General features: G+C 47.7%; 1 protein-coding gene, 1 non-coding gene and 1 pseudogene across 3 annotated transcripts in view; all 3 read left to right on the plus strand.

The window, feature by feature from the left end:
* The first annotated feature begins 9,240 nt into the window (after positions 1–9,240).
* The window catches only part of MAPK1 (mitogen-activated protein kinase 1), a 56,403-nt gene continuing 38,378 nt past the window's right edge, over positions 9,241–27,265 (plus strand). Inside the window, exon 1 of one of the 2 annotated variants that reach the window (XM_055549757.1) lies at positions 9,241–9,564. In XM_055549757.1, the coding sequence (XP_055405732.1) occupies positions 9,446–9,564 (119 nt within the window). In that variant the 5' untranslated portion in view covers positions 9,241–9,445. Of the gene's footprint in view, positions 9,565–12,976; positions 13,122–27,265 lie in introns of those variants that run through there. The other variant, XM_055549758.1, reaches the window with a different exon arrangement.
* LOC129630475 (U6 spliceosomal RNA) lies at positions 11,848–11,951 on the plus strand. The gene has a single exon (XR_008703729.1). It is a non-coding gene; the product is annotated as a U6 spliceosomal RNA (small nuclear RNA).
* Positions 13,159–25,621, plus strand: LOC129629642 (60S ribosomal protein L39-like; annotated as a pseudogene).

Consider the following 27,265-nt stretch of genomic DNA (forward strand, 5'->3'; position numbering starts at 1 on the left):
AGTCGGAACTGCGTGGACACATCTTACAGAAACGGGCCGCGGTCTGGTCCTCTCGAGGTCCATGGTGTAGTTCGGTCTTCTGTGTGCCGGGGCCTCACGTGTGAAGCTGGTTCTAGGCAGCTGCCTCTCGAGTCCAGCCTGTGTGTCCCTGCCGAGGCTGGCCGCCTGTCGCAGCCCCCTCTTCCAGCCTGGGCCGGTTCTTCCATCAAGCGTTTGACATAAACGCACGGAGTAGCAAAGTCATGGATCAGACATAATTGATCGTAACTGTGGGCCCATTAGCCAGCCTGGGAGCACCCTGCCCAGCCTCTGCCTCGCGCTGTAAAGGATTTCTGTGTGGACTTGCCCGCCTGTGCGTCTCCTGACACCGTCAGTTCATCCTGCTTGTCATTCTGACGGGGCCCCTGCTGGCTGCATTCTTCTGCTCCGTGTCCTTGTTATTCACGGCCTCCTTCTGGGATTCATCCGTGCAGGGGGGGCTCTGGCTTCTTGCAGAAACAGAGCTGCTATGAACATCCTCGGTCAGGGTCCTGGTGCCCACGTACCGAGGAGTGGAACCTCCAGCTGGGACTGGCCACAGAATTTGCAGGACCTGATACAGAGCAAAACATGGGGCCCTGGGATAAATCATTAGGAGTTTCAACACAGCAGTTGCAGAGCCCTGTACTGGGGCTGGGCTGGGCGACCACTTGTGTGCAGGACGCATCTTCACCCCCACCAAGGGCTATGCAAAGGGCCTGTGCCGTGCGGCGGCGCCTGGCACACAGGGCGTGTCCACGTCCCCCGTCCTCACCTGCACTTGGTTCCATCAGACTCTAATCCCATCAGTGTAATGAGTAGAAACCCCTGGTGTAGGCGATGGCTACCCACCCCAGTCTTCTTGCCTGGGAAATCCCATGGACAGGGGAACGTGGCGGGCTACAGTCCATGGGGCCACAGAGAGTGGGACACGGCTGAGCACAGCACAGCATGACGTGTGTAACAGCGTCTCTTCGTGGTTTTGTTGCATTTCCTTGGTTGCGTGTGTGCTAAGTCACTGCAGTCGTGTCCGACTCTTAGCAACCCCCATGGACTACGTGTAGCCCACCAGGTTCCTCTGTGCATGGGATCCTCCAGGCAAGAATGCTGTAGTGGGTTGCCGTGCCCTCCTCCAGGGGACCTTCCCAACCCAGGGACTGAACTCGAATCTCTTAGGTCTCCTGCATTTGGCACCTGTAGTTTTCATTTGCGTTTCCTTGGTTACCAGAGAGAATGAGCAGATGATGTGTATATGGACCACTGAGTGACTTTTTCTGAAGGAAAAAGAGTTGGACTCCTGTTCTTGGCCCTAAATGACCATGTGGGCGGTCACTCCCCTCCTATTTGGAAGTTCTGCCGTCTGATCATAACCCCTTCTGCTCAGGGATCAGGCTACATGGCAAGGCTAAAAAAAAAAAAAAAAAATAGAAAGAAATCATTTGGAAGCTTCAGCACTCCAATGAATATTCAGGACTGATTTCCTTTAGGATGGACTGGTTTGATCTCCTTGCAGTCGAGGGACCCTCAAGAGTCTTCTCCAGCGCCACAGTCTGAAATTGACCAGTTCAGTTCAGTCGCTCAGTCGTGTCCCACTCTTTGCGACCCCATGGACTGCATCATGCCAGACCCCCCTATCCATCACCAATTCCCAGAGCTTACTCAAACTCGTGTCCATTGAGGCGCTGATGCCATCCAGCCATCTCATCCTCTGTCGTCCCCTCTCCTCCCACCCTCAATCTTTCCCAGCATCAGGCTCTTTTCCAATCAGTCAGTTCTTCGCATCAGTTGGTCAAAGTATTGGAGTTTCAGCTTCAGCACCAGTCCTTCCAGTGAACACTCAGGACTTATTTCCTTTAGGATGGACTGGTTGGATCTCCTTGCAGTCCAAGGGACTCCAAGAGTCTTCTCCAACACCGCAGATCAAAAGCATTAATTCTTTGGCGCTCAGCTTTCTTTATAGTCCAACTCACATCCATACATGACCACTGGAAAAACCATATAGCTTTGGCTAGATGGACCTTTGTTGGCAAAGCAATGTCTCTGCTTTTTAAGATGCTGCCTAGGTTGGTCATAGCTCCAGAATCACTGCAGATGGTGACTGCAGCCATGAAATTAAAAGACCCTTGCTCCTTGGAAGAAAAGCCATGACCAAAATTGATATTGGGAGTCAAAATAAATGTAGTATTTCAAACAGTTTAGAAAAACGTGAATAAAGTTAGAGGAGTCCCAGTATCTGATTTTAAGACTTCCTTTATAGCTTCAGTAATTAAGACAGTCCGGAGAAGGCAATGGCACCCCACTCCAGTACTCTTGCCTGGAAAATCCCATGGATGGAGGAGCCTGGTAGGCTGCAGTCCATGGGGTCTCTGAGAGTCAGACACGACTGAGCGACTTCACTTTCACTTTTCACTTTCATGCATTGGAGAAGGCAATGGCAACCCACTCCAGTCTGGGGGACTCCCTCAGTGGTCCAGGGGTTGACACTCCAAGCTTCCACTGCAGGGGGAGCGAGTCTGATCCCCTGATTGGCACGGCCGAAAAACAAATTTTGAATTAATACCCTGATACTGCCACAAGGGTGAACACATGGATGGATGGAACTAGGGAGACTCCAGAAATCAGCTGTTGGAAATGTAGCCAATTGAGTTTTTGGTGGTAAAATATATGTAACATAAATCTTGCCCGTCAGGACTTCCCTCGTGGTTCAGGGGTTGAGACTCTGGGCTTCTTCTGCAGGGGCTACCAGTGAGGGCCCTGATCTGGGAACTGGGATCCCACATGCCTCATGGCCCAAAAGTCATCAATCAAACAAAAGATCTTTTTGTGGCAAAATATCTTTTCTATTTCACATAGGTGCAGGCCTCGGCGTACACTTTCACGCCTTGTTATGCTGCTGTCTCCCTCATCTTTATCCTTGTTCCATATCGCACTCTGTGTCATGTACTTTACTCTAGCTGTGTTTATGTATTTCTCTGTGATATATTTTACTGTAGCTGTGTTTCTGTTAGTTGTATTTCCAAAGATTATTTGTCTCCTGTTTTGCGCCGCTGTGTAGTATGGTGAATTTGGTTTCGCAATGACTTTTTATTCTGTGTGTATGTTTTGGCACGTCTTTTCTTTTATTGGGGGATAATCGCTTTACAATATTGCGTTGGTTTCTGCCATACCTCAGCGTGAATCAGCCGCAGGTAGACATATGTCCCTCCCACATGAGCCGCCCCCGTCCCTCCCCAGCCCGCCCATCCAGGGCGTCACAGAGCACTGAGCTGCGCCTCTGTGCCCCACGGCCGATCCCCATTTGCTGCCTGGTTTGCACATGGTAACTAATGTTTCCAGGCTCTCGCCTCTGCCTCTCTTCGTCCCCCGCTTCTCCCACTGTGTCCGCAGTCTGTTCCGGGTTGCCATCGCTGCCCTGCAAACAGGTTTAGCAGTCTTTCTAGATTCCAAATGCATGCGTCAATATACAATATCTGTCTTCTCTTTTGGCAAGTCTTTGCTAACAACGGTGAATACTCAGAGTTTGTCCTTGGAGCTGAGATTTTCATATTTTTATCCAGGGATTTTAGCTATTTAGGAGTTTCTTATTTATTTACATTTCCCTTATTTGTTAGACCTACCTTAACTTTCTGTCATCTAATTTTCTAGTATTTTGACTTTTTTTTTAATGATTCCTTGCCATTTCTTTTCTGATTACAATGTGAGGAAAGTGTCTAGTACACTTCTGGTCACAGGTCTCGATTTTTGTTGTATGAATTACCTTCTTCCCTTTATCTCTTGTAACGTGATACGAAGAGCTATCTCATTGAAAAAGACCCTGATGCTGGGGAAGATTGAGGGCAAAAGGAGAAGGGGGTGGCAGAAAATGAGATGGTTAGATAACATCGCTGACTCAATAAACAGGAGCTTGAGCAAACTCTGGGAGATAGTAGAGGACAGAGGAGTCAGGACTCAGTGACTGAACAACAACAAAAACGACAAAATAATGTATGAGGTAGACATAAAATTTTTTACACTGGAAAAAAAGAAATTATACAATTTTTTACAATAACTCTTTTCTTCATTTTCTGTAAAACAAAGGCTTAGTACCTTGCTTTTCCTACCCTCTTTCTTCCTCTCTGGTTTTCATTGCGTTAATCTGAGGTTAAAACCCCGGTTTAAAAAAAAATCCTCTTTCTCAATTTTTCCCTTTTGCAGTTTGTTTGTTACCATAGCAACAACAATTGCTTCAGCTCATCAGCCTCAGTCTCTACTGAGCGGTGTTTTTATTCAGTTATCTCTCCATCTTTAGCTGGTTTCAAGGCTCACTGCCAGTTCTTTTCTCTCATTTCATCATTCATGAGTTTCTGATTCATGTCCCAGTGATTTATTGTATGATTCTGAGCAATTTTTGCAGAAAAGGGTTAGTTTCAAGTGACAAAACCGTACCTCAAACTGACTTCAGTTAAAAAAGAGAATACATATTGTCTCACGCACTTGTGAAGTCCAGCCTCGGCTGAATCGTCAGACTGTGTCATCAGGGAGTCGTCTCCGTCCCTGGGCCCTGCTTCCCCGTCTCAGCTTTACCCTAGAGGGCAGTTCTCACGCTGTGGCATGTTTGGCCCCACTCCCACAGCTCCTGCTCTGCCAACCTTGGCAGGAGGGAAGCACCCCTTTCTCAGTTGTTTCTGCAGAAGTCTGGGCTGAGTGTCATTGGCCTGGACACTCAGGCCAGGGTGTTTCCTGTCGGGTCTCCTGTTCATCTTTTGAACCAACATCTGTGACTCTGATTGGGGAGCCCTGGGTCACAGGCTTATTCCTGACTTGGAGGGGGTGGTGGGGCCAAATGCTCTAAGTGTGCAGAAGGGAGAGTTCACCCCCGCAAAAAGAAAACTGGATTGTTGCTACCAGAAGGAGAAGGGGTCAACGTTGGGCAGGCAGAAAACAACAGATGGCCACGGGTCTTCTAAGATTCCACAGATCTGCACACTGTCACCACTCTAGAGGGACACTCAGGAAGACGTCAAGGTGGCCAGCTAGCCGTCTAAGCAGGGTCTTAGGTCTTGGGCTTCCCTGGTGGCTCAGCTGGTAAAGAATCCGCCTGCAATGTGGGAGACCTGGGTTTGATCCCTGGGTGGGGAAGATCTCCAGAAGAAGGGAACAGCTATCCACTCAAGCATTCTGGCCTGGAGAAGTCCATGGACTGTATGTATAGTCCATGGGGTCACAAAGAGTCGGACGTGACTGAGCAACTCTCACTTGGGCTTGGATAGCGGCTTCCGTGGTCTCCTGGTGCTACAGAGCCATGTTCAGGGTCTCAGCTCCGTGCTTCTGGAAATTTGTTGTTGTCAGTCTAGCTAGATGATTCTTCCTGCCGGGCCTGGCTCATGCCAGCCTGACTCAGCAGAGGCTGGTGTGTATCTAAACCCCATCTTGGAGGGAACAGCAATTGCCAAAGGACCTGAGCAGGGCTGTCTCCTGGTCAGTGCGCTTTCCCTGTCGAAGACCACAAGGGAAGCCAGACTCTTATCACAGCGTTGCTTAGCGACCACAGAACCAGGCAAGAGAAGTTCTCCGGAGAGTCAGTGACTTTAAAACGCCCACAGATGCTAGAAGAGTGAAGAGACGACACGTTACCCGCAGAGAGAGAGGTACGTGGCAAGGTTGGAGGGCAGAAAAGAGCTGAGAGCTATCTGGTCTGTCTGGAGCATGGGGAGCAGGCAAAAGCGGGGCGGAGGGCAGGTGCTGTGATATGTCACTTATATCTCAACTACAAAGAAAACAGTGCTTTCCAGAAGTTTCAGATGCATATGAAACCACCAGGGACCTTGTGAAAACGCAGATCCCGAGTCAGCAGGTCTGGGGTGGGGCCCAGGATGTTGTGTTCTGAATAGACCCCCACCTGATGCTGCTGTTGCTGGTCTGGAGGCCACACTTTGAGTAGCAGTGACTTCCAAAATACTGAAAAAATAGAACGTATAGGAGTTTGCGATGGGTCAGATGCCGGGAGGGGTTGGGAGTAAGGTAAAATGAATTGTCAGGATCATCCCCAGACCTCAGCTGGAGGATCTGGGTGGTGATAGGATCCAGAAGCCTGAGATGAGGAACAGGTCTGGGTGGGGTCGATAGTAATTGGAGATAACATTTACTGAGTACGTACTAGGAGCCAGGAGCTTTACATCTGTTGTCTTATTCTGTACAATAGGGAGGTAAGTGCTGTTGTGATCTCTGTTTTAAGAGTGGGGAAACTGAGGCCAAAGTCGTACAGGTAGTAAGCAGAAAAGCAAAGGTTCAAGCTCTTTCTTGCCATCTGAGTGCAGGGCTCCTGCAGGTAACCGTCGGCAGTTTGGAAAGCATGGAGCTGAAGCACCTGTAGGGTGTCACATGGATAACCCACCCTCTCAGACTGCTGCCAACTTGTTCCCATTTTCCTTTGGCATTTTATTATTACAGAGGAGGCATCTGCAGAAAACCAGCTTTCAGCTTTTTATTTTTCGGCTGAGCTTTGAAACATATAGGATCTTAGTTTCCCAGCCAGGGATCAAACCTGTGTCCCCTGCATTAGACGGTGGATTCTTAACCACTGGACCGCTAGGGAAGGCCCAGCTTTCAGTTTTTCCAAATAGTCCTTTTTTTTTTTTTTTTAATGATCAAATACTGTGTTTTTCTATCCCTGAAATTTCAGGACTTTCCCAGATTATTATTTTTTTAATTAATTAATTAATTTGTGGTTGTGCTGGGTCTTCCTGCTGTGTGGGTTTTTCTCTAGGTGCTGAGAGTGAGAGTTACTCTTCCTTGCCGCGTGCAGGCTTCTCATTGCAGCAGCTTCTCTTGTTTCGGAGCAGGCTCTACGGGCTTCAGCAGTTGCCGCGTGTAGGCTCAGTTGCTCCACAGCGTGTGGGATCTTCCCGGACCTGGGACAGAAGGAGTGTCTTCTGCATTGGGCATTGTTTTTTTTTTTTTTAACTACTGAGCCACCAGGGAAGCCCCTCCAGATTATTTCTTGAAGTTGGTTTCTGCTTATTTTTCTGGATTCAGAGAACTCACTCAATTCCCCACCTCCACCCCAGATCTTTTTAAACCGAAGGCAAAATTTCTTTTGGTATAATTTATCACGTCTAATGGATTTGCTGTCTTCTTCAGGGGTGCCTAGTCCTCGACTCTCCGTGGCGTTCTCCTGTGTGTTTTCTTCTCCAGGAGCTTCATCACTTACTTTTCCTCATAGTTGTCTTTTGTGTTGCTGATCGGCCCTTCTGCGTCATTCCATCTGCTTTTTACTGCTCTGACCACCGCTTTTTGCTATCGTGATTTTAATTTCAGGATACTCTCCATTTATCTCGGCCTGTTCTTTAAAACCAATGTCCTCTTTTTAATCGAGAATAAGAATTAGGTGCTTTCTAAAACTGGGTTCTGCTTCATGGGCTAAATATATTTATTGCAAAGGAGTGATTTTTGGCTCCAGCACTCTCTTTTCTCATGTGCCACACATTTTTTCCCTAGAGGGTTCATTTATTTTTTTGCTTGGAGATTGTCTAGTTGATCTTTGTTGATGCCTGGAAGTCTAGGCTTTCAAGACCACAGTGCTGGACAATCAGGATGCAGGGTCTCCCACTCTGACTCCCCTCCAAAGAGGGCACGGGTGGAGGTACAGAAGTAGCAGGGAGATGGGTTTTCTCTCTTCGTCTTAGCTATTCTCAGCATTCACTTGCTTCAAGAGCCCGACTCTTATTTTTAAACCTGTGGTGTCTGTGACTATTTCTGAGCCTCAGTGTGTTTGTCTCCTCTCTAGATCTTGCTGCTCTGGTTTTCAGTGATTCTACCTTTGCATTTTTATTTCAGCATGTCCTATGTCTGAGGTTCTTTCCATGTCTACCCATCTCAAGTCTCTGAATCTTAATGTCATTCTCAGTGTTTCAACGCCCTACTCCCAACCTCTTTCAGTTCAGTTACTCAGTCGTGTCCGACTCTTTGCGACCTCATGAATTGCAGCACGCCAGGCCTCCCTGTCCATCACCAACTCCCGCAGTCTACTCAAACTCATGTCCATTGAGTCCGTGAGGCCATCCAACCATCTCATCCTCCGTCATCCCCTTCTCCTCCTGCCCTCAATCGTTCCCAGCATCAGGGATTTTTCAAATGACTCAGTTCTTCGCATCATGTGGCCAAAGTACTGGAGTTTCAGCTTCAGCATCAGTCCTTCCAAAGAACACTGGTTGGATCTCCTTGCAGTCCAAGGGACTCTCAAGAGTCTTCTCCAACAGCACAGTTCAAAAACATCAATTCTTCTGCGCTCAGCTTTCTTTTTAGTCCAACTCTCATATCCATACAAGACTACTGGAAAAACTGTAGCTTTGACTAGACGGACCTTTGTTGACAAAGTGATGTCTCTGCTTTTTAATATGCTGTCTAGGTTGCGAGCGACTTCACTTTACTTTTCACTTTCATGCATTGGAGAAGGAAATGGCAACCCACTTCAGTGTTCTTGCCTGGAGAATCCCAGGGACGGGGGAGCCTGGTGGGCTGCCGTCTATGGGGTCGCACAGAGTTGGACACGACTGAAGCGACTTAGCAGCAGCAGCAGCAGCAGCAGGTTGCCGGAACCTCTTACTCTGCTTCGTATTTTTTCATAAGACCATCACCACTGGCGTCTGCCGCCCAGTCTTCCTTGCGACTCATCGCTTCTTCTGTCCATCCACGCTGTGCATCCACGTCTCTCTCCGCTGGAAGGTAACTCTGGGGAGCCTGGACCGGCAGCATCACGGTAAGGAACACCCGTTGAATGAGCCTCTGTCCGACCAGCGGGCTCCGCCCGTCCCGGACTCTCCCCTCGGCCTCCACCTCTGGGTTTTCACAGTCTCAGGATGCAAATGTCTTTCTCGGTCTCGGTCCCTCTTCCGGTTTCTATCCGGGCGTCGAGGCCTCAAGTTCGTGTGGACCGCGCACGCGCGAAAGCCAGGTCCGGGCGCACGGCTGGATATGGCGGGGCCCGTCTTCCCGGGTCGGCGCGGCCTTCGGGTCTAACGCCCGGGTCCCCAGCGCCTGGCTGGTGGGGGAGCGCCCCGCCCCCAACTCCTCGAGCGCCTGTGGCCGCGCCCCGCCGCGCCGGCCGCCATGCCCCGCCCCAGCGCGCCTCTTCCGCCGGTCGCATGCCCCGCCCCCAGCGCGCGGAGAGCCAATCCGCGCGCACGCCGCCCGGGCCCGCCCCGACGCCCTCCTAGGCGCGCGCCCCTCCCTCCGCCCGCCCGCCCGCCGGCCCGCCCGTCAGTCAGTCAGGCAGTCGGTCCGAGCGGCGGGTGCCTCCCCGGCTCTCCCGAGCGGCGGCCTCCCCGCTCCTTTCCGGCCAGCGGAGGCAGCTGCGGCGGCCCGGTCCCCCGGGAGGCGCGGCGTGGGCCGAGCGGCGGCCGCGGAGCGTCGAGCGCAGCGCGGCGGCGGCGGCGGCCCGGCAGCCAACATGGCGGCGGCGGCGGCGGCGGGCGCGGGCCCGGAGATGGTCCGCGGGCAGGTGTTCGACGTGGGGCCGCGCTACACCAATCTCTCGTACATCGGCGAGGGCGCCTACGGCATGGTGTGGTGAGTGTCCGCGACCCGCGACCCGCAGCCCGCAGCGCCCGCCCGAGCCTGGCGGGGGAGCCGCCGCGGCCTCGCCCGCGCCGCGGCCGGACGCCGGCCCCGGCCCCCCGGGCTGCGCTGCCGTCTGCGCGCCGAGGGGGCCTCGGGCGCGGGGCGGAGGCCTCGGGCCTGGGCGTCGCTGGGCGCGGGGGGGCCTGGGGCCGGGCCCCCGAGGCGCCCCCTCCGCCCGGCGGCGCGCAGCGCGTCCGCGAATTCCTTCGGACGCTCGCCGCGGCGGGTGCGCACAGCCCCGACCTTAGCCCGTGGTCTTTTCCTGCCGTCGCCTGCGGCCTTCGTGAGGTGCCCTCCGCGACGCCGGGGGCTCTCGTGCGCAGGCTTGCGAGCGGGCGTTCGTGGTGGGTTCTTTGCAGGCTCGAAACGGGTTTTAGTGCCGCGCTGCGCGCGCCTCAGGAGGATGAGCCCGCGTCGCTCTCCTGGTTCAGCAGAGTAGTCGTCCGGAGCTGGGCCCAGTCTGACTTGCTTTTTCTTCGCGCGGCGTGAGCTCTCCTACCAGCCTTAAAGGCTGCAGACGTTTGAACCCCAATTCCTGGGCATTTTAGTGGTCTTCGTGTGTGTGTGTGCAGCCCTGTTCTGATGGCGTCCTCCAGAGTCACATGCAGGCTCTCGTCCTCATCCAGTGTGTCCTCAGAAACGTTCGTGAAATGGGGGTCTGGCTTTTCTTTAGAACCAACCAGCTGCCGTGTTTTGTGCTGGTGAAGACTTGTGCGAGTGTAGACACCCTCACGCCTAAATCTTCTTGGGAGCGTGTCTTTTTTTGTTGAACGAAGGAAGCTAGTATTTGTTGAGCGCTTCGTGGTAGGTACTGTGCCAGGTCCATTATCTCATTTTATTTGAACAGCCATCTGGAGGGAGGGAAAGGTGATGATACCCTTCAAATGAGAAAGCATTTCCCGGTGAAGCCAGTTCTAAAGTCGTGCAACCAGAGTCAGACTTGAGATTCTAGACTGAGATCCTACTTCAGTTGCTACAGTTCTTTTCATTACACCCTGCTTACCTTGTGTGTGTGTGAGTTGCTTAGTCGTGTCCGACTCTCTGTGAGTCCATGGGCTGTAGCCCGCCAGGCTCCTCTGTCCACGGAATTCTCCAGGCAAGAACAGTGGAGTGGGTTGCCATTCCCTTCTGCAGGGGATCTGCCCGGCCCAGGGATCGAACCTGGGTCTCCTGCATTGCAGGTGGATTCTTTACCGTCTGAGCCCTTGCTTTCCTTAATGTAATGACTAATTTTAGGATTTTAGCTTGTTCTACTGTTATAAACATTTCTATTTCAAAAATGTATTCAAATTTGAATGATCATAGTTTTATAAATACCATAGAGGGCAATTTTTGCTAAGTATTAGTTAACATTTTTTCAAAAAAGATTTTCAATTAAAGTCTTCCAATTAATCTTGAGTATGTTCATTCTTTTCGGAAGCAAAATGCTTCACTATGTCCAACTGAAATTAACACGAACTCACAAGGCTTAGGAGTGAAGAGAAAATTTGAATTAGGTCAGGCTTAAAAGAAATAAGGTCCTAGAACATAGCAGAATATACTGCCCGCAGCATTGCTTCTGTGGTACATCTCTTTGCTGTTTCACTTGTTGGGAAGTATGCAGCTGAATACGTCCCTCTGTGAGAGGTTCAGACACCTTCCAGCCGTTTAAAATAACGACTAAAAATAGTTTTATGACATTTCAGTTGGAAGTTTTTTTAATCTGATAAGAATTTTTACTAATCTGAAGCTGATTTAGGTCTGGTGGCTTTCTATTGCTGCTGTAGATTTACTTGACCTTCTCAGTTTCTTATCAGGTGAAGCATTAAGTCTTCTTACTGTGATGTTCCTTTCTTAAGATCAGAGTACAGATACTACTGGAATTAGAATCCTGGGTCTAGATTATACCTTTTTATTTTGAGGTTGATATTTACTTAATAATTTAATCTACATTGTACATTGTTAGTCTTTAATGTTGGTTAACAATGCTGGGTTTAAGGAGGGTTTCTTGATTGAAATGTTAGTATTTGAATAGTAATATTTTTTAAAAAAAACAGCTTCCAGAAAGATTTAAGGATTTTCAGGGAAAAGTTTTTTTTTTCCTTTCATTTCCTGAATCAGTTCCTTAGGAATTTGCCTTTTCTGTGCAGAGTCCTTTTCCTAATTCTCATGTAGAAGGTATAAAGATGAAGAGTGGAGTTTGAATTGGGCCTTTAAGAGTGAGTGTGATTTTGATAGAAAGATAATAGCTGAGTGCTTGCCTCAGCAGCACATATACTAAAATTGGAATGATACAGAGATTAGCATGGCTCCTGCTCAAGGATGACACGCAAATTCATGAAGTGTTCCGTACTTAAAAAAAAAGAAAGATAATAGCTGACACTGACAGTCTAAGCTGTGGAATCTAATCCTGGCAAAGTATTTAGGTGGCAGACTGTAGAAGACGCTAAAGGCAGACCTGAGTTTGGTTGTGTATTTGCACATTGAAGATGCATCAGTGTTTTTAAAAAGAGGCAGGCGCATGGTCAGTTTTGGAGCTTGGAAGGGGATAGGTCAACACTGGTGGAAATTACGGGGGAAACATGGGTGGGGATCAACGAGGCTGTCGTGACCTTCTAGAGGTAAAGTAATACAGCAGGCGAGGACTACAGCAGATGCAGATGAGAGCCTTTACAAAGACGGAGTCAGCAATGGGACTCTTGTCAGAAGAGTGGTGGACTTCTGATCATGGCAGGTGTGGGATGAAGCAAAGGATTACGAGGTCTTGAAGGGCAAGAGGCTGAGAGAGGTGGGGCTGGATTTGAGAGCGGTTTCTGAGAGCAGACTTGGCGATGCAGCATTTAGTTGTTAATGTCAAGTCTTCTAGGTGGGAGCCTGGGAGGATGGCGGTGCCCTTACGAGAGAAGGAATGCCATCAGCAGAGGTTTGTTAAGGAGAAACAGTGATTTCTGCTTTGGAATTGTTAAGTTTGTGATGCAGCAGGCCATATAAGCTGTATCCAGAAGGCATCTTGAAAATAAGAGGGAAGGAGAATATGAGGGTGAAGATTTGGGTCAGTGACAGTCTTGAGTGGATGACAGATTCTCGTTGGTGGTCATGGGTGAGGTGGCATGCATGTGTTCTGTATTTTTATCTTTTTAGTAAACAACGCAGAACATTCATTAGATTTTCAAAAGCTCCGTTATCCCAGAAAGGTTAAGAAGCAGTGAGATAGAAATACCAACAAGGTAACAAAAGAGTCCTTTTAAGAGATGAGCAGAAGAGGGAGTTGAGGAGTGGTGAGAGGTATAAGAATCAGGAAAAAAGGAAAAACATGGTGTGAAAGAGGAGCATTGAAGCTCTTTGCTTAATCGTCTAAGTAAGATAAGTGTTTCGGGTAAGTTCAATTTGAAACACTTGCTGAATGTGACTGAGAGATCATGGAATCATCTCCATAGAGATACGAATTGAAGCCTCGCGAGTGGACAAGATGAGAACAAAATGAGAGCTGAGCCAAAGGAATGCCTGACTTTAGGTGTCTTTAGAGGGTGAGTTTCAGAAAAGGACAGAGGAAGCGTGGTCAGAGGCCAGAGGACCGCAGTGTGCACTCTCAGAGGAGCCCGCGGAGGCCGGGGTCACTGGGGACTGCTTTGAACATGGTAGAGGATGCCGTGCAGCTGGAAGAGACACTGTTGGATTTGTTGACTTTCAGCTCCCCGATAGATGGGCTCACTCCTCCTCCCCGCCATCCTGTGTGTGGTTGAGTTTGCTCTTTGCTATGTCTTCTCATAAGACTTTCAGAATCAAGTGATTCCAGGCCAAGAAACAAAAGCAGAGTTGTCCCATTCCCCAACGAATTTGAGTGAAAACTGATGGTAAAATCAGGTACAACTCCAAGAGAAGACACTGGAGAACCACCAAGCTGGGTCTGTAAGGAGCCTCGCACATGAGGTGGCACGCCTGTTTATGCTGTGTCAAGGTCGCTTCATCACCATGTCATTCTGAACAGCTGGACCTGTTTCACTGGAAACTGATTTTCTTTGTGTCTTTCTGTGCTAGTGCTTTGGCTTAGTCATAAAAATGTGAGACCTTGACAAACAAAAACCCCCAGGTGGTTCCGTCAAAGTCTCATTGTGCTCACACTCCTGATGGTGTAGACCCTGTCTTGTGGTTTTTGTGATGAAGGCAGACTAGTAGATCTCCCGTTTAGCCGACACTGTGTTGCATTTTGGGTTTGTTGGTTTGTTTTGCATACACTGATAAGTCCTCACAACCACAGTGGTGGTCACTGTGAATAAGTGAAAATTGAGGCAGAGGTTAGTGAGCGCGACCATGGACACCCAGCTTGCAGGTGATAGGGCATCCCTGTCTGTCTGTTCCTAAGTAATACTCGACCAAAGTTGACAGTAACAGGAAATATCTGTTGTCTGCTCTTTGCTTGTGTCATGTTTTAACCTTTCAAAAAACCTTTCTTGCAAGGTCGTTCACTAGGAAACTTCTGAGCACTGTTATACGCCAAGATTCACATGATCCCAGCCCTGGAGTAGCTCTTAGTTCAGATAGTGGGTGGAGCTGGGCATAATACAGAGAATGTACCAGTGCTGTGCAGAACGCATGCGTGCAGCGCTCTGGGGAGGAAAGAAGGCCCGAGTGATGAGGGGCTTGGTATGGCTTCACAAGCTCAACTGGGTGTTGATGGCTGGCTGGGAGTTTGCTTTGAGGAGCGCATTCTAAGTCGAGGTGCTGCACATGCAAAGACACAGAGGGATGAGACCAGCACAGCAGCTCAGGAAAGCCTGCCGTTGTCTAGGAAGGCGGCATGGCGGTTGGGCGCCATTGGGAGAAAGCTTGGAGTTGAGACAGACTCTGAAGGATGTTGTTTCCTGAGCTCAGACTTGATTCTGCAGGTGAAAGTCATTAGAGGATGCCCTTTCCTGGCAGTCCCTCATCACATTTTGTGCTCCCTTGTCTCTCGTGCTTTCTCTGCCCGCTGTGCTTTTCCTCTTGTCTTTCTGCTTACGTCAGGGTATTCAGAGCCTGTGGTTTTTACTGCTTCTCCAACAGCATTTTAAATTGCACGTGGGTTTTGTTTTGATTTGGCTGTTGGGTGGGTTGGGGGCGTTACTGACCATCGGTGTGTATGTGGTGCAGGCAGGAGTGCTGAACGGCTGCGCCCGAGGACCGTCCTGGTGAGACCCCGGCCGTGTCTCCCCGAGAAGCCCTGGGCCCTGCTCAAGTCCGCCTTCCTCTCAGGCGCATCTCCTCCACACACCTGCACTGGTTACCTCTGCTGGCGCGCTCCTCCTGCCCTCCCTGGAACTTGCTGGCATGGGTGCCACCTTTTGGAAAGGCAGGGCCAGCAGGAGTATGTATCAGCTGTAGAGACACGAGACCTGAAGCGCATCTGGATTCAGATTCCTAGCTTTCCTCAACTGGCAATTTAACTTCTCGTGAAGATGTCTCTTTTATGCTTTTTGAAGCTCAGAGATGCGAGACCAGCTTAGATGAGCAACAGAAAAGCCACAGTTTCTGAACGGTTTTCAGTGCGCAGACTGCAAACAAAGTTTGATATTAATAATGTCCCTGATGATGTGCTGCTGGTGGTTCGCCATAGCTGAGAAGCCATTCCCATGAATTTATGTGTATGCTGTCAGTTCTCAAGTATTTATAAAAAGCTTCTCATGTAGAGCATCCAGGCTGCGTTTTCCAAGGAACCACCTGTCCTGCATTCCTCCTCTTACAGTAACACTCCTGCTAGGTCAGAAGCCGCCGAGCCGGCAGACGTCTAGAACCGCCTCCCAGGCATGCAGCCTGCTCCGCCGCCTTGCCTGCCTAACGCTGAGATGCCCTTTCTCCCCTCTTGCCTCTCTTTCCTCGTTCACTTCTTGGAGGTCTCATCGTCGGAAAGCCAGTAGGATAGACATTCTCTGAGGCGTTTCTCCATGCTCAGCTGCGGGGCCGGCCGTAGGTGCTTTTTCCTTCTTGAGCGTTTGCTTATTTGGCTGTGCAGAGTCTGCAGTGGCACGGCGTGTGAGCTCTTAGCTGTGGCATGGGGTCTAGTTACCCCTTAGTTGTGGCATCTGGGATGAGGATTGAACCTGGGCCCCCTGTGCCGGGAGCAGGAGTCTTACCCACTGAACCGCCAGGGCAGTCCGCCTGCCGTTTTGTTTTTTTAAAGCAGCTGCACTATTATACATTCCTACCAGCAGCACACAGGGGTTCCAGTTTCTCCACATCCTTGTCAGTACTGATTTTCTGGTTTTTTGATCGTTGCAGTCTAACCTGCGTGAAGTGGAGAGCTTGTTTCCTTGAGTTTTGTGCTCTTGTGTTTGGTGTGCTATCCGTCAGCTCTAAATATTTGGGGGCTGAAATGGATGCGACTCAATAAAGAGTGTCTTCAGCAGTTGCTGGGATGAAAATATGAATAAAACAAAACCGTTAACTCAGAGGAACCTTCATGAGTACTGTGGGGAGCTTACAGTTAGCGGTCCGTGTGTATGCACGTGTGTGTGTGTGTTCCCTTGGGCAAAGGCAGTAGCAGCAGTACTTGTTAAGTGGCACCTGGTCGCCGCGGTCAGGCAGGGCATCAAGCACCGAGCGTAGGGCCTTCTCACTGTCAGACTCAAGCCGGCCTGCGGTGCTACTGGCGCAGGGGCGCTTTGCTTTTATTCTCTCAGCTTTAGTGGGATCTTCGCAGCCTTCACGATGAACTTTCTAGTTAGACTGGAGTTCATATACTGCCAGGGTGTGGTCCACGTGGGATGACACAGGGAGATGTGGTTTAACGTCTTCCATAGATCTTTTTTTTTTTTAAGGGTCAGTATAGAAGCTGGGCTTCCCTGGTGGATCAGTGGTAAAGCATCCACTTGCCAGTGCAGGAGATGGGGGTTCCATTCCTGGTTGGAAAGATCTCCTGGAGAAGGGAATGGCAACCCACTCCAGTATTCTGGCCTGGGAAATCCCATAGACAGAGGAGCCTGGTGGGCTGCAGTCATGGGGTCACAAAGAGTCGCACTCGACTTAGCAACTAAAGCAACGACAAGCGTTCGTATGCACTGTGGTCCTCCTGGTCCAGCAGGCAGCTTCAGGAGGCTTCTGTTCCCCTCCACTCCGCAGCGGGGCCTCCAGCCTTTGCCTCTGAGTTGCACTTACCTGGGGTGGCCTTGCAGGTGAGGCTCACGGCCTCCCTGAAGGGAGGAGGTGGGCATTGCCCTCAGGTCCCACTGCCACTTAGAGGAGCAGAGAGTGAGTGGCCAGAGGAAAGCGTGTGCCGAGAGGGTGGGAGCGGCCAGCCCTCCTCTGTGACGAGTGGGGGTGGGGACACCGGCACTTCCTCCCCCGAGGGGTTTTAGGATTGTCTGCCTGGAAAGCATTCTTCTCTTTGCTTCTGGAGTTAGTATGAACTGGATTTTTTTTTTTCTTTTTAATTATTTTTGGCTGTGCTGGGTCTTTGTTGCTGCTCAGGCTTTTCTCTATTTCTGGTGCACTGAGTCCTTACTGCGGCAGCATCTCTCCTTGCACAGCACGCGCTCTGGGCGCGTGGGCTTTGCTGCTCTGCAGCATGTGGGATCTTCCTGGACCAGGGATTGAACCTGTGTCTCCTGCATTGGCAGGCGGTTCTTTACCACTGAGCCGCCTGGGAAGCCCTGGATGTTTTTTTAGTTGTTTTAATGCATATAGTGAAACTGCCTAATTGTTTTACGGTGGTCAGATTTTTTTTATGAGAGGCCTGTAGTTGAAGAAAAGCACTAATTATGGGTTATTATTCCTAATAGCAATAATAAATAGTATTTTATCTCTAAAAATGTCTTATTGAAATATACGTTTAGCCAGGTGCACATGTCTACCTGTTCAGTCCAGTGAGTTTTCACTAACTGGGTAATTAGTACCCAGATCAGAAACTGAGTGATGGCCCTCCAGAAGCCTGCTGCTTTCTTCCTTTCAGCCCCTACTTAACCCTTCACGCCCATGACTTCTAACACGTTTGCCTGGTTTTCTACTTTGGTTTGTTTTACTTAACAGCTGTGAGAATCATATTGTGTGTGTCTGTGGTTCACAGTTGATTGTTAACGTGTCCCACTAACAGCCCAGGTAAGGACTTGCCCTGTGGCTTGGCTATGCTCTCAGTGCTCCAGTTCTGGAAGGAAGATGTTCTTAGGTGGTCTTCACATTCCCTTCAATCCTTTCCTAGACTAAACGACCCCTACAGAGTTTTCTGTTACCTTGTTTTTCTTCATTCTGTTGCTGTGGTAGTAATCTATTGCTGTGTAATAAATGCCCTACAACTTTGTGACTTAAAACACTGATTGTTATTCAGTCACTAAGTCATGTCTGATTCTGCGACCCCATGGACTGCAGCACGCCAGGCTTCTCTGTCCTTTACTATCTCCTAGAGTTTGCTCAGATTCATATTTATTCAGTTGGCGGTGCCATCCAACCATCTCATCCTTTGCTGCCCTCTTCTCCTCCTGCTCTCAATCTTTCCCAGCATCAGGGTCTTTTCCAGCGAGTCGGCTCTTCACATCAGGTGGCCAAAATGTTCAGCATCAGTCCTTCCAATGAACACTCAGGATTGATTTCCTTTAGGATGGACTGGTTTGATCTCCTTGCAGTCCAAGGGACCCTCAAGGGTCTTCTCCAACACCACAGTTTGAAAGCATCAGTTCTTCAGCCCTCACCCTTCTTTATGGTCCAACTCTCACATCTGTACATGACTACTAGAAAAACCATAGCTTTGGCTATATGGACCTTTGTCAACAAGGTGATGTCTCTGGTTTTTAATACTCTCTAGGTTTGTCATAGCTCTCCTTTCAAGGAGCAAGTGTTTTTTAATTTCATGGCTGCAGTCACCATCCATAATGATTTTGGAGCGCATAAAAATAAAATCTGTCGCTGTTTCCACTGTTTCCCCATCTGTTTGCCATGAAGTGATGGGACTGGATGCCATGGTCTCCATTTTTGAATGTTGGATTTTAAGCCAGTTTTTCACCCTGCTTTCTCACCCTCATCAAGAGGCTCTTTAGTGTGTCTTCGCTTTCTGTCAGTAAATCAGTAAATATTTATCTTACACTTCCTGTGAGTTAGGAATGGAGGAGTGGGCCTGGTGGGCAGTTCTGGCTCCAGGCCTCCCAGGGTTGCAGCCAGGATTTCAGTTGGGCTGGGGTATCTGCTTCCAGCCACACCCAGCTGACACACGTTGGTGCTGCTGTGTGTGCTGGCAGAGCTGAGGGGCGCGGGCTCAGTTCCCTGTGGAGGCCTCTCTGTCCTCCCACAGTACAGCTGGTCAGCTCTCCCAGGGAGCACCTTTTCATGATCTCTGCTCGGAAGACATTCAGCACCACTTCCACCCTATTTCACTTGAGAAGCAAGTCTCTGTATTCCACGGGAGGAGAGTTAGTCACTTGGAGGTTAGGGAAGTCATCTCTTACATGGACTCATCTAATGGAATTGTAGCTAACACAGCTATATTTGACTTTTTAAACTCTCTAAAATAGAACAGAGATTTCAATGAGATAGCTGGAAACGTAATATCTGCTGCCTTGAGTGGATACCACATGGTCTTCCCTTGTGGCTCAGCTGGTAAAGAATCCGCCTGCAATGCAGGAGACCTGGTTTCGATCCCTGGGTTGGGACGATCCCCTGGAGAAAGGAAAGGCTACCCATGCCAGTATTCTGGCCTGGAGAATTCCATGGACTGTATAGTTGAACAAAGAGTTGAACACGACTGAGCGACTTTTGCTATATTTATAATAAATTTATAAATACTGACAGTGTGGATTAATCTGATGGAACGTAATGTTCAGTGTGATGCACACAGTCAAAGGCTTTGGCATCGTCAATAAAGCAGAAATAGATGTTTTTCTGGAACTCTCTTGCTTTTTCCATGATCCAGCGGATGTTGGCAATTTGATGTCTGGTCCCTCTGCCTTTTCTAAAACCAGCTTGAACATCAGGAAGTTCACAGTTCACATATTGCTGAAGCCTGGCTTGGAGAATTTTGAGCATTACTTTACTAGCGTGTGAGAAGAGTGCAATTGCGCGGTAGTTTGAGCATTCTTTGGCATTGCCTTTCTTTGGGATTGGAATGAAAACTGACCTTTTCCAGTCCTGTGGCCACTGCTGAGTTTTCCAAATTTGCTGGCATATTGAGTGCAGCACTTTCACAGCATCATCTATATGCAGGTCAGGAAGCAACAGTTAGAACTGGACATGGAACAACAGACTGGTTCCAAATAGGAAAAGGAGTACGTCAAGGCTGTATATTGTCACCATGCTTATTTAACTTATGTGCAGAGTACATCATGAGAAACGCTGGGCTGGAAGAAGCACAAGCTGGAATCAAGATTGTCGGGAGAAATATCAATAATCTCAGATATGCAGATGACACCACCCTTATGGTAGAAAGTGAAGAGGAACTAAAAAGCCCCTTAATGAAAGTTAAAGTGGAGAGAGAAAAAGTTGGCTTAAAGCTCAACATTCAGAAAACTAAGATCATGGCATCCGGTCCCATCACTTCATGGCAAATAGATGGGGAAACGGTGGAAACAGTGTCAAACTTTATTTTTTTGGGCTCCAAAATCATTGCAGATGGTGACTGCAGCCATGAAATTAAAAGACGCTTACTCCTTGGAAGGAAAGTTATGACCAACCTAGACAGCATATTAAAAAGCAGAGACATTACTTTGCCAACAAAGGTCCGTCTAGTCAAGGCTATGGTTTTTCCTGTGGTCGTGTATGGATGTGAGAGTTGGACTGTGAAGAAGGCTGAGCGCCGAAGAATTGATGCTTTTGAACTGTGGTGTTGGAGAAGACTCTAGAGAGTCCCTTGGACTGCAAGGAGATCCAAGCAGTCCATTCTGAAGGAGATCAGCCCTGGGATTTCTTTGGAGGGAATGATGCTGAAGCTGAAACTCCAGTACTTTGGCCGCCTCATGCGAAGAGTTGACTCATTGGAAAAGACTCTGATGCTGGGAGGGATTGGGGGCAGGAGAAGAAGGGGACACCAGAGGATGAGATGGCTGGATGGCATCACTGACTCGATGGACGTGAGTCTGGGTGAACTCCAGAAGTTGGTGATGGACAGGGAGGCCTGGCGTGCTGCGATTCATGGGGTCGCAAGGAGTCGGACACGACTGAGCGACTGAACTGAACTGAACTGAATGTTCAGTGTTCCTATCTTCTGTAACAATTTTATTGCAGTTTCTGTTTAACATAATATCGCTTGTCTTCAGTTCAGCCACTCAGTCGTGTCCGACTCTTTGCGACCCCATGGACTGTGGCACGCCAGGCCTCCCTGTTCATCACCAGCTCCCACAGCTTGCCAGACTCATGGGCATCGAGTTGGTGGTGCCATCCAACCATCTCATCCTCTGTCGTCGTCACTTGTCTTAAAATGTGCTAATGATTCTTAGGGTTTTGACTCTTCCATATGTGAATTTATACAGCTAAGCTTTAAAGCTATAGTACATTTTATGTAAAGCATACCACATTTTAATGCCTTCTGACTAGCTCTCCAAGGCTCAGCAGAGCTATAAAATGACACAACTCAAGTAAATTATCAGCAGTGCGAACTTGATGGGCTGAGTTAAGTACGGTGATCCTCAGAGGGCTGCCTGATGACCTGAGCGCCCCCTCTGGCAGGAGAGCTCTGCTTTGTCCTTTGCTGCATGGGTTTTCTTTGTGCCTTCTGTCTTTGCTGTCCCTTCTCTAAATAACAGCCTGTACTCCTCACGCCCACAGCCCCTGAGCTCTTTATTCAGCAGAGCCTGAAGGGAGGGGCCGTGGCCATTGGAATTGGTTCTGAGGGTTGGAACTCACTCCTCAGACGCACATGTGCAGGCCCACAGCCCACTTACGGGTGGGATTAGTGCTGTTTGTAAAGGAGACTGCACAGAGCTTCCCGGCCCCTTCAGTTGGGTTCATTTGAGTTTTTCCTTAACATCATATTGAAAACACAGAAAACTTTTTGGTCAGCCTAATACAGTGTGAGAGTATGGTGAGAACTCTGCAGATCAAGAGCACAGTCCTCACTCAGCCATGCTGGCACCTAATCTCAGACTTCAGCCTCCAGAACTGTGAGAAGCAAACGTCTGTAGTTAATGAGCTACCCGGTCTGTGAAGTAGTTTTTGTTTGTTTGTTTTAGCAGCCCAAATATAAGACAATGGCTATGCTTTCTTTGAAGGTTTTTCTAGTTTTACCTCTTATATTTAGGTCTTTACTCCATTTAGAGTTGATTTTTGTGTATGGTGTGAGGTAAGGGTCCGCTTCATTCTGCTGCATGTGGCTGTCCGGTTTTCCCAGTAGCATTCCTTGAAAAGACTGTCCTTTCCCCGCTAAGTGGTCTTGTCACTCTTCGGGAGCATCAGTTTGCCATAGAAATGGGGTTGTTTCCAGACTCCCCTCTGTTCTGTTTCATTGATCCATATCTTTTTGTGCCAGTACCACACCCTGCACCGACTTGATTTACTTGCTTTGCAATACATTTTTTACATGGGCACGCTGGTTCCTGTCACTTTGTCCTTCTTTTGCAAGATTTTTTTGGTTTTTCTGATTCCCTTGCATTTCCATATGAATTTTAGGATTGGCTTGTTAATTCCTACAAAGAAAAGACTGGATTTCTGACAGAGATGGTGTTGAATCTTTACATCAACTCTGGATGTATTGCCATCTTAACAGTATCTTGTCTCCTGATCCCATGAACATGTGATATTTTCCCGTCTGCTTGAATTAAAAAAAAAAAACTTTCAGTGAGGTTAATTTTTAGAGTGTAAGTTTTACCCCTCTTTTGTTAAGTTTATTCCTAAGTATTTTATTTTGATGATATTGTGAATGGAAGTGTTGTTTTTTTCCATTTTTATCTTTGTTTTGGCCGTGCTGAGTCTCCATTGCTGCGAGGGCTTTTCTGGGGTTGCGGCGAGTGGGGGCTGCTCCCTGGTTGTGGTGCAGGCTTCTCACTGCAGCGGCCTCTCGTTGCCGAGCGTGGGCTTGCTGGCCCGTGGGCTTCAGAACTTGTGACGCTCAGACTTCGGTAGTTTCGGATCCTGGGCTCTAAAGCACAGGCTCAGCAGTTGTGACTTAGTCGTCCTGTGGCGTGTGGGATCTTCCCGGAACAGGGATCGAACTCCTGTCTCCTGCGTTGGCAGGTGGGTTCCTTAACCACTGCACCGCCGGGGAAGCCCTGGAGATGGTTTCGTAATTTCTTCTTTGGAATGGTCATTGGAAATACATACAATTGGTTTTATTTATTGTATATTTTTAATCTTGTATTCTTCTACTTTCTGACCTTGTTAATTAATTCTGGTGGTTTTTTAAATTGGATTCCTTAGGATTTTCTGTATGTAAGATCGTGTCGTCTGCAGAGAGAACTTTACTTCTTTTCTGCTGTGTGCCTTTTATTTAATTTTCTTGCCTTATTTCTCCAGCGGGAACCTCAGATACAATGTGGAAGAGAAGTGGTGAGACCAGAGACTCTTGTTTTGTTCCTGATATTAGAGCCCTACTAAGTGAATAGGGATTTGTACAATGTTTCTTTTGTATTTAAAATAATAATCATTATTTAAAAGTCAAATTCTTCGTTTTCTCAAGGTGTATTAGCCAGTTCTATGGTGAAAGATATTTTTTATGTATACACACTGCCTAACTTTTTGGGGAAAAAAAAATAAATAAATAAATAAATTTTTCCTGCCGCGTCAGGTCTCAATTGGGTCACTCACGGGCTCCGGCTGCTGCGGGCAGGCTTAGTTGTCCTGGGGCGTTCCCAGACCAAGGATCTACCCTGAGTCCTCTGTATCGAAAGGCAGATTTGTTACCCACTGGACCACTAGGGAAGTCCTTATGGTGAAAGATTTTTAAAACTCAACAAAACAAGCTGGGTTTAAGTCTCTTAATTGAAAACATCAGCTTTTGCTAATGTGGCCCATACTGCTCCGTTGTTCGCTAGTCTGGAGCAAGTCCCCTTGAGCTTTCTTGCACTGTCCCCCAGCATCCGAGGGATGGAGAGAGAGCCTTTCACCCCTGCCTTTCTAGTGAGACTTTCTGTGGTCTGTGCTGCTCCCTCTGCGCTCTCGTCCTCCCGGGCTGGGCTCTTGAGTGTCACGCAGGACTCAGGCTGCTCAGGCTTTCTCAGTTTCAGTCCTTCCGGATTGTAGCCTGAGCTTCTGCCCTGTCCCTGCGATTGTGCCCCGGAGACTTTGGCCTTTCTGAAGATTTGATGTTATAAACCATCTCCTCTTTCACAAGTTAACCCCGCTTTGCTGAAGCACACCTGGGTTTCCAGTCTCTGGCCTTTGTTCCGAGCCTGTGGACTGTGCTCTTGGGTGCACACTGTCTGAGTGACCTCACCCGCATTCCTGTGTATTGATGACTCCCTCAGAAGGAAGGAGGGCCGAACCCTCAGTCCCTTCCAGGCGCTGTCACGCTTCAGGCTCCGCCGGGGCCTGCCCCTGGCTCTGCCCTCTCCCCCACGATGGGCCTCACTCCCCTCTGCTCTGCTGGGCCTGTCCTCAGCAAGGGTGCCGTCTAACCTGCTCAGCGCTTATACTGTACTCTCGTGGGTCCTGTTTCCCACCAGCCTTTCCTGTACCTGCGACTCTAACATGGATTGTCAGCATTTAATTTTATTAAAAACAGATAGTTTGTGTAACTGTTCTTTGTTTGTTGGACATTTAATTGCTTCAGTTTTTCAGTATTTTAAACTGATGGAGCTGTAAACATTTTTAGCACAAACAGGACCCCACCCTCTCAGAGTAACTTTCTTAGAATCTATTTCTCAAAAACAGATGACCAGGTCAAAAATGAGACTTTCGTAGTTAGCTCTCCAGAAACGGCCTTTGAATTTATGCTGTCTCTGTGGATCTTTTTTCCCACCCACACCCGTTCCCCCACCTGTCCTTGTTAATCTTTAAAAGCCCTTGCTCTGTGTGCCCCATCCCAGCCCCAGTTCCCTCTTGCTCTGACAACGTGGTGGTATTCTTTAATTTATATGTAATTGAACAGAAGTGAGAGAAGCCTTATAGGTGCCTTGTTTTTGGATATTTGTGAGGCCAAAGTTTGTTCTAAGTTTTATTCACTTAGCTGGTGTTTGAAAGTGAAAGTCGCTCATTCGTGTCTGACTCTTTATGACCCCGTGTCCTGTACAGTCCATGGAATTCTCCAGGCCAGAATACTGGAGTGGGTAGCCTTTCCCTTCCCCAGGGGATCTTCCCAACCCAGGGATTGAACCAGGGTCTCCTGCATTGCAGGCAGATTCTTTACCAACTGAGCTATTGGGGAAACTGTATTCAAATTATAAGACCATTTATACACTAGAAGCTGAGTATTAATGAGTATTAATGTTCTGAAAGCCTTTTAATTTTTTCTGAAAGCTTTAAAAATATTTATGTAGTCAAATTCATCAACTAATTCTTTGTGTTCTCATATTGCTTCAGAGTTGGTGAAATACACAAAGCCCTGTAACACTTTAATTTAGTCTTTTAAACTATGTGGAAATTACTGTGGAGAAGAATGCTAGGTTTCTATGTTTTATGTATTTTATCCCATATTAATAGTACAGGTTTTATCAGCATTTGTTGCTTTCCAGTTTGTCTAATTTCACATGAGTTTTCATATTAAATTTAGAGGTGTTTATCTGTGTCTTTCTGGAATCTACTTGTTTTATTGATTTACTTTATTATTTTTAACTATAACATAGTATCATAAGGCTTTTTACTCTTGTTGTGCCCAGATATTTGCTTTTAACTTCTTTACAGGGCCCTCCTTGAATCCCTGTCCGTTTTCCTGCTCTGGTGGAGTGGGTTGGCCAAGCTAAAACTTGTGTATCATCAGGATGCCTTTTCTTCCCTTGTCCCCACTCTCAGGACTCAGAGCCTGTCTGGCTTCCTGCTCCAGGCTCTTGTGCCTGGCCTTGGTTCTGGTAGCTCTCCAGAGTGAGGATGCCTCTCAGGTTGAACTCTTAACCATGAGCCTTGCGCGATAGGGATGAACCCACACCCTTGGCAGAGAACCCCTGGACCACCAGCGAATTCCCTCCAGGTGAACTCTTTAAGTGTTAACAGCTGATAAGAGATCTGAAAAAATTTTTTTAAAAATGAGCCCATGCTTTTGAGATGGGATGGATACTTAATTTCAGAACGTTTTTATCACCCTAAAAAGAAATCTTTACCTGCCAGTCACTCCTCCCCTCCCCCAGCAGTCGCCAGCCGCTGTGCGGAGCTGGGGGTGCGCTGCCCTTTGCGTTCTGGCTTCTCTTCACATGCATTTCACTATCTTACTGTAGTGTTGTCAGAATTTACTTTTCGGAGGCTTTAGTTACTGTTTGGCATTGACTCCGTAAAACCAATCTGACAAATAGTTATCTTTACTAATTTTTCGTGTTCCTCGTTGGACTCTGAGTGACGTCATCAACATTCCTGTGTACTGATGACCAGGTGGTGTTACTTTCTCATCTGTTTCTATATTCTTAGATCTTTGTTTTTTCCTTCTTGCTACTTTGTTACTGCTCCTTTTTTGAACCTCTTCCACTTGGATTTAACCCTGATTGGTAGGCACGCTGTGTTCATTTTTTTCTTGCCAATGATACCCTTTTTATTTTCAATTCAAAAAATATTACTTGATTATTTTCTCAAATTTTAATTTTTAAATTTTATTGTAGTCTCTGATTTAAACAGTTAATCTTAAATCTTTGTGGGCCTCTGTTACTGTAACTTAATTCCTTTATTTCTTATTTTTATTTTTTGGCTGGACCATGAGACGTGCAGGATCTTAGTTCTCTGACCAGGGATGGGACCTGTGCCCTCTGTGGTGGACGTGAGGTCCTAACCACTGGGCTGTCAGCAAAGTCCTTAGTTCTCTTTTAATCTTTTCCAGCTGTGATGTTTTCACCTGCACTGTCTTCCCTATTTAACTGATTTCTGTTGTTGCTATCTTATAAGTTATTATTTTAAAATTTACATGCTGCTTAACATTCTTCTTAGATCTTGTTTCTGCAATTTGCAGACTTCTTTTTTGTTTAAAATTCTGTTGTAATATGTCAGGTTTTGCAGAATATATTCTAGTCTCTCTTTGTTTAGCATTCTCCTATGTGACACTTTAAATGTTGTTAATGAATCCCATTCTGTCCGGATTCATCTCTCTCTTTAGAGACCTGCCTCTCCCAGGCCTGCTCCTTGTCTCCTGGGCCTTCATGGTTTGTACTGAGGGGTCACTCCCAACTCCTGCATTGCCCTTTAAAATTTGCTTGCTGTGTTGCTTCAGTTGAGTCTTATCTTTGTTCTTGGGTTTTAGAGGAGGAGGAATTACGTACCGTTTCTCAGTTAATGCTTCCCAAAGTTCTGTTGTGTAAGACTTTCTGGGCACGTTCTTATATAATGGAAAGAACACAGAATTCAGAGGAAGAACCAAGTGTGAATACTAGCCCTCCCATTGGGTGGCTTTGACTGAGACCCTTAGCCTCTATGGGAGGACTTAGTGCTTTTGAAATTGTATATAGTTGTTGTATTCTTAAACATGAGCGTAGTTTTCATATCTAATGGTAATATAAGGAAAACTAAAATAATAGAGTATACAGTGAGCAGCAGGGAATTGATGTAATTATTAAGTAATATTTTTTTTAAAGATAATAAAATAAAAAATGAGATTGTTGGACTGAAACTGATAAAATTGTTGTTATATAGGTGGCAGTGGTATTGTTTGCAT

Source organism: Bubalus kerabau, chromosome 16, assembly GCF_029407905.1.
Source record: "Bubalus kerabau isolate K-KA32 ecotype Philippines breed swamp buffalo chromosome 16, PCC_UOA_SB_1v2, whole genome shotgun sequence".
Classification (NCBI taxonomy): Eukaryota; Metazoa; Chordata; class Mammalia; order Artiodactyla; family Bovidae; genus Bubalus; species Bubalus kerabau.